Below are 7500 nucleotides of genomic sequence, written 5' to 3'. Positions count from 1 at the left end.
GTTTCGTGGTGGTTTAACGGAGGGCAGATTCGGTACTTTGCCGGAAGTACATAAACACACTGATTGATACCGGCCTGTTTGGCTCCGGAAATTCTCTCTCTCTCTCTCTCTCTCTCTCTCTCTCTCTCTCTCTCTTATATATGTGTATATTATATATATATATATATATACTGTATACATATGTGTATATATATGCATATATATACATATGTATATGTATGCATGTATTTATATATATATACACGTGTATATATATTCATGTGTATAATACATACATATATATATATATATATATATATATATAATGTATGTATATGTATATATAGACAGAAAAAAAACTCTGCCGTATACGAATTGTGTGAGGCACGAAAACAAATGAAAAAAATAAACGGGGATTTAAACCAAACTATCCAAGGCTCCCTTGAGAACCTTGAGAAGCAGAGAGAGAGAGAGAGAGAGAGAGAGAGAGAGAGACTGGCTGGTCATTGACACCTGACAAGGTGCTGTCCAAACTGCACGTACAATAATGGTTTAGCATTCTGGGTTCTGGTATTTCCTTCTTCCTTTCTTCCTCCGTCTTTTTCTTCTTCATCGAATGTGCAATGACATTTATGGTAAGCCGAAGAACAGAAAAGGAAAGTAACTTCATGGGAGAACGGGTGATAGACATTATTTCTTTGTACTTTTATGTAGTTATTTTGTATTATTTCCAGGTATTTCAGTCTTAGTGAAAATTATTACATTTCTTTTTATTTTAATGATTAAAAATAGTACTAAATTATTGAAATTATTAATAAAATAGTAATGAAATTGTTTAAATTATTAAGCTAAGGTAATATATTTTAGGATACAATAGGTTTTTTTTTTTTATTATAGCTCGCATTCAATTTTATGTTAAAGGCTGCTGATGTATTTGTAACAAAACTAGTAGAATTTCATTTGAGTATTAGAAAAATTGTTAGGAATCTCCCATATATATTAAAGAGAAAGTGTGTGTTTATGTGTGTGTATATATATATATATATATATATATGATTTCCAGTCACGCTCAGTTCCATTGACAGACCTAAAACTACTCGTTCTCTCAACGTCCCTTGGGTAGTGGGAAGAGGAAGTAGTCAAACCCTTGTGAGAGGAGATGGGTATCTTACCTAAATATGTAGCTGTCATTTTTGATGGGTCGCGTGCACTAGTTTAAAATATTCCCTGTGCATGGAACCTAACAGAATATTTAATCTTTTATTAAGAGACAAAGAATGACACTCGGAAATCAAACCATTGTTCTCTTGTCTTGGGTAGTGCCATTGCCTCTGTATCATGGCCTTCCACCACTGTCTTGGGTTAGAGTTCTCTTGCTTCCGGCAACACTATCTTATTTTTCATCCTCTTTTTTTTCGAGTTTTTATAGTTCATAAATGAAAGATCTAATTTAATAATGTAACTGTTCTTGAGATATTTTGATTGTTTATTACTTCTCTTGTAGTTTATTTCCTTGTTTCTTTTCCTCACTGGGCTATTTTTCCTTGTTGGAGCTATTGGGCTTATAGCATTTTGCTTTCCCAACCAGGGTCATAGCTTAGTCTACAATACTAATGATGATAAAATGTTGAGCTAAGAATGTTTTTAGATATTTTTGGTCGCTGCAACCTCACCATCCTTGTGAGCTTAAGGAGGGGGTTTTGGGGGAGCTTATAGGTCTATCTGCTAAATCATCAGCAGCCATTGCCCGGCTCTCCTTGGTTCTAGCTTGGATGGAGAGGCGGGGTTGAGCACTGATCATATATGTATATATGGTCTGTCTTTAGGGCGTTGTTACTGTCCCCTTGTCTCTGCCATTCATGAGTGGCCTTTAAAACTTTAAATTTTGTGCTGCCATTGAAACCACAAAATTCGCTTGCGGTTATACTTCAGAGTCATGAATCCGTGGTTTAGGTATTTTGTAATGTGTTTAGGTACGTAAAAAATCATTAAAGGCGGGGTAGAATTATTGTGCGGCCTTTATTTTGCTTCAGAAATCACGGAAAACGATCTTATAATTTCCTTGGACGCTTTTATCTTTGTGTGGTCGGCGAAGTGAAACTGAAAGACATATTTTGTTATTTAAAAGATTTTTTTTTACTAAAATAATAGTCAAGAAATGTAAGTGCTCAAAATTACAATCCAGTAATGAATTACTCTGTTATTTTTAACATACAACAGGAAAGTAATTAATTGGTTTGTCTGAAGAAACGAGAATTTTAAATCGATCAAAACTGAAAAAAACATTTTTTGTTACTGAAAGATTTTTTTTTTCAATGTTGGTTATTTGTTTGTATGTTTTCCTTAACTAAAAGTCAAGCGCTCAAAATTAGTATTCAGTAATTAATTGCTCTGTTTGTCATTTTTAACATAAACAAGAAAGTAATTTATTGGTTTGTCTGAAGAATCGGGAATTTTAAATCCCTCCAAAATAATCAAGTTTAGCCCTGAAGAAGTAGTACTGACCTTCGTAGGCAATGTTGCAAAAATTTTATATTGATATTTTTATTTATTTATTTATTTATTTCTGTTGACGTTTAACCACAGATTTTTCAACACGGAAGTTGGGAGCGCTGATACTTTGAGTTTGAAATTGGTGACCATCATGGAATGCTTATGCAGTTGGCATTTAGCCTCCTTAAATATCCGTGGATCAGGGTTTAGATTCAGATGGAAAAATATATAGATTCTTAACTAAAAAAGATAAAATACTACTCAAAATAGAGTCTGATAAAGCATTTTAAAGAATATAATGATCGCTTCTTAGAAGGTAATACAGGATATATATATATATATATATATATATGTGTGTGTGTGTGTGTGTATATATATACATATGTATGTATATACATATATATATATATATATATATGTGTGTGTGTGTGTGTGTAAACATCCTCAATAGTTCTAATGTTATAATTATTTATTTTTACGTATAAATGTCATTCTAAATATGATGCCATTACTACCCTAATTTTTAAAAAACCCTTCGTTGTCATTAACATCACTTATCTTCCTTTTTTTTTCCAGATTCCACATGGGTTGGCTCCAGGTCAAAAGATGGCTCTCCTTCCTGCCAGCGGCGTTTGTCGTGTACATACTTCTCCACTACCTCGTCTACCAGCCAGACCTGACTGGGCCTCAGCCACCCGTCCTCGGTGAGTGACGTTCCCGGTCGGTGGGAGGGTGAGACCCTCTGGGTCGTGGAGTTGATCATTGATGCCTCTATTTCCATAGCTTCATTTGTTAATAGAATGCCTCTGTGGGGATGCTTTAACTTGGGGGGAGAGGTTTAGTTGTGTCTTGATAGGTCAGTCTTGGTTGACTTTTGTTGGCAGTTGTTTTTATTCGTGGTAGAAGATTTTTTGTTGCTATTATTATTATTATTATTATTATTATTATTATTATTATTATTAGCAGTAGTAGTAGTACTAGTATAAGTTATTATTAATATTATTTGTTGTTGTTGTAGTAGTAGCAGTTTTATTATTATTATTAATAGTAGTAGTAGTAGTTGCAGTAGTAGTAGTAGTAGTATAAATTATTATTAATATTATTATTTGTTGTTGTAGTAGTAGCAGTTTTATTATTATTGTTATTATTATTACTACCTTATTATTATTATTATTATTAGTAGTAGTAGTAGTAGTAGTAGTAGTAGTAGTAGTATAAGTTATTATTAATATTATAATTTGTTGTTGTAGTAGTAGCAGTTTTATTATTATTATTATTAGTAGTAGTAGTAGTAGTGGTGATGGTGGTAGTAATAATAGTAATTAAGCTACGACCCTAGTTGGCAAAGCAAGATGCTATTAACCTGAGGGCCCCAACGGGGAAAAATCACCCAGTGAGGAAACAAAATAAAGAAATAAATAAAGTACAAGAGAAGTAATTAGTAATTAAATTAAAATATTTTAAAACCAGTAACATTAAAATAGAGCTTTCATAAATAAACTATTAAAAGAGACTTAGCTCAATGTATGCAGCATAAAAGCTACCGGTGGATCAAATTGAAAACTTTAAAATTGATCTCGGTAATGTTAAGGTTGCTTGGATTGACAATGATTTATGTCGATAATATCCACAAGTGGATGAAGTTGACGATAGCATAGTTGATCTAGTATTATATTATCTTAATAATTGTTCATCTTTGGGTAGCTCACAAGCTTCCAATGCTAATATTACTAAAGTTGGACGTGTAAGGATTCTCCAAATTGACAATAGAAAGGTTGGTTGAGTTGATAAGGATGATGAATGGTGGGACTTCCCTTTATTTTTATCATTGATATATACCATTTAAGATAAGAGAGAGAGAGAGAGAGAGAGAGAGAGAGAGAGAGAGAGAGAGAGAGAGTCATACCCTGGGGACAGGGGGTGCGTGTGTGTGAATATCTATCTAAACACAACCAATGGGGTTGTGGTGGCCGATGTGGTAACGTCCCTGACTGGTGAACGCCAGACTGGGATTCATGTTCTGCTCAAACTCTTTAGTTCCTTTGGTCGCTGTAATCTCGCCATCCTTGTGACCTAAGGATTGGAGGTTTGGGGGAGCCTGTAGGTCTATCTGCTGAGTCCTCACCAGCCATTGTCTGGTCCTCCTTGGTCCTAGCTTGGGTAGAGCGGAGGCTTAGGGACTGATCATATGTATATATGGTCAATCTCTAGGGCATTGTCCTGCTCGATAGGACAGTGTCACTGTCCCTTGTCTCTGCCATTCATGAGTGACCTTTAAACCTGTGAACAGGCTGACATAAGTCTTTTTATAGTTGATATATGACATATATATCTGTTTTGCGTTGTTACTGTTTTTAGAATGATTTATCGATAATATTTTTCATCATTTATTTATTTCCTTATTTCCTTTCCTCACCGGGCCATTTTTCCCTGTTGGAGCCCTTGGGCTTATAGCATCTTGCTTTTCCAACTATGGTTGTAGCTTGGCTAATAATAATAATAATAATAATAATAATAATAATAATAATAATAATAATAATAATAATAATAATAATAATAATAATAATAGAAAAAAAAAATCTTTTGGGATGCACAAGTCTACGGATCACAATACCCACGTTTCGATGAGCAGTCTTTCTACTCTTGGCCATCCTTGCTTAAAAAGTGATAAAACACGAGAACTTCGAGCTAGTTGCGGTTTAAGAATAAAATTCAAATATACTAACCTACATAAACAATATTGGATCCGGTAACGCTTCGAACACGGATACCGGATGGTGTTTGCTTTAGTTCACGTAACTTACACGAACTAACGGGCCAAAGCGGGCCCCGCAGGAGCCGCGTACGTCTGCATGGTCGTCTCGGAACGTCTAAACAACGTCTGTTGCAAGCTGTAATGAGTTTACCACGCACGCAACCGGTAAAGCAAGTTATTACGGTCAATCTTTATTAGTGATCGCGTGGCAACACATTATGGGGATAATTATCGGTTAAGCAGTTAGTTGTAGCTTTCCCCCCCCCCTCTCTCTCTCTCTCTCTCTCTCTCTCTCTCTCTCTCTCTCTCTCTCTCCAGTCAACTTTTAAACATCTCCCCTATATATAAAAATAGTAACGTGTCTGACTATATATAAATATATTTTTTTCCTGTGACGCTCAGAGGCGTTGTCAGATGTATGACTACTCGGTCTCTCTCTGTCCATCGGGTAGGGGGAGAGAGGGAGGAGGCATACCTTGTTGAGAAAGGGTACACGGAGAGATACCCTCGAGAATCACAATCTCCCGTAAATTGCCGAAACTGCCGTGTTGTAGTTAGGAAAGGGGAAGGGTTGAATCTGTGTGCGCACGTGTGCGTGCATATTTAGATATTTAGCGTCATTTCTGACGGGTCGCGTACGCTAGTATTTATATCTTTCTAAGGATCTTACCACTAATTAGTTTAATTTCAATATCTGCCTCAACAGATCATGTCTGGGTAACATTTCAATATCTGCCTCAACAGATCATATCTGGGTAACAAAAAGGAAGGGTATCAACGAAGTAATACCTAACTCCCCCCCCTCCCCCCCCCCTTCCCTCTTTCCTTCTGTTAACTTGATGCCTGTAATCTGATGTCCTTTGCCTGGTAAGGATATTCGAGCTACGTTTATTCATTTGTATTTTGTTCCTAACCGTAATCCGAAACGAAGGATCCCCTAGAATGAGCAGCCAGTTGGAACTAACTATGAAGTTCATTCTAACAGTCATGTCTCCTCCATCATAAGGCTCAATACTAAACAGTATTCTGGAAGGTTTATTCCAGCTGCGACCAAGTTGTGGAATAATCTTCCTAATCAGGCTGTTGAATCGGTGGAACTCCAAAAGTTCAACTTTGCAAGGAATGTTGAACAGGCTGATATGAGTCTCTTCTCATAGTTTATTTACGAAAGGTATATTTCAATGTTTACCGTTCTTAAATATCTTATATTAACGGTTCATTTGTTCAATTGTAGCATATATTTTTTCTGATTTCCTTTCCTCACTATGTTACTTTTCTCTGTTGGAGCCCCTGGGCTTATAGCATCCTGCTTTTTCAACTAAGGTTGTAGCTTAATTAGTTATAATAATAGTAACTGTTACATGTAATAATTTAGATGTAATCAATTTCATTAAGATAGTATCCTATCACAGATATATCGAATCTCCTCTTACACATTTAATAGCATTGGGAGGTGAGCAAACCGCTTCCGGTATTGAAAAAAAAAAGGTCAGTTCACTGTAAAAACCGCTATCTCTCCTATTAGAGAAATATGACGTTGCAGAAGTTTTCTGATCCACAATCAATCTTATTAACCCTTGACTGTGCCTCGTCATCTGTCATTATCTGCATTTTTTCGAGGCGCTAATTTTTTAAATAACTATTATTTTCTGTCAATATTCCTCTGTTATTGGATGAATGACCTGTTCTATGAGTTTTTCATCTTCCAACGCTGTTCTGAATACATATTTGACAGCTTCGCACGAATTGATTAGTCTAGGAGCCGTGGTGACCTTTAAAGTCTTGAAAGAATCATTTCCAACAAGGTTGATCATTTCCTGCTTTTGAAGGAAGTTCACTTCTGGGTGTATATTGAAGGATGTTCATTTCTGGGTGTGTATGGAAGGAAGTTCATTTCTGAATGTGTATGGAAGGAAGTTCATTTCTGGGTGTATATGGAAGGAAGTTCATTTCTGGGTGTATATTGAAGGGAGTTCACTTCTGAATGTATATGGAAGGAAGTTCATTTCTGGGTGTATATTGAAGGGAGTTCACTTCTGAATGTATATGGAAGGAAGTTCATTTCTGGGTGTATATTGAAGGGAGTTCACTTCTGAATGTATATGGAAGTAAGGTCATTTCTGGGTGTATATGGAAGGAAGTTCATTTCTTGGTGTATATGGAAGGAAGTTGATTTCTGGGTGTATATGAAAGGAAGTTCATTTCTGGGTGTATATTGAAGGGAGTTCACTTCTGGGTGTATATTGAAGGAAATTCACTTCTCTGAATGTCTC

At 35.7% G+C, this 7500-nt stretch overlaps 1 protein-coding gene across 1 annotated transcript in view; it reads left to right on the top strand.

Moving 5' to 3' along the window:
* The window catches only part of LOC137621815 (beta-1,3-galactosyltransferase 1-like), a 65313-nt gene that overhangs the window by 27218 nt on the left and 30595 nt on the right, over window positions 1–7500 (top strand). Inside the window, exons 2-3 of the mRNA XM_068352322.1 lie at window positions 3049–3176; window positions 4107–4246. Of these exons, the coding sequence (XP_068208423.1) occupies window positions 3049–3176; window positions 4107–4246 (268 nt within the window). The remainder of the gene's footprint in view (window positions 1–3048; window positions 3177–4106; window positions 4247–7500) is intronic.

This window comes from Palaemon carinicauda, chromosome 28 (assembly GCF_036898095.1).
Source record: "Palaemon carinicauda isolate YSFRI2023 chromosome 28, ASM3689809v2, whole genome shotgun sequence".
In the NCBI taxonomy this organism is placed as follows: domain Eukaryota; kingdom Metazoa; phylum Arthropoda; class Malacostraca; order Decapoda; family Palaemonidae; genus Palaemon; species Palaemon carinicauda.
Note: the sequence above shows the minus strand (reverse complement) of the source record. Positions and strands in the feature narration are given on the sequence as shown.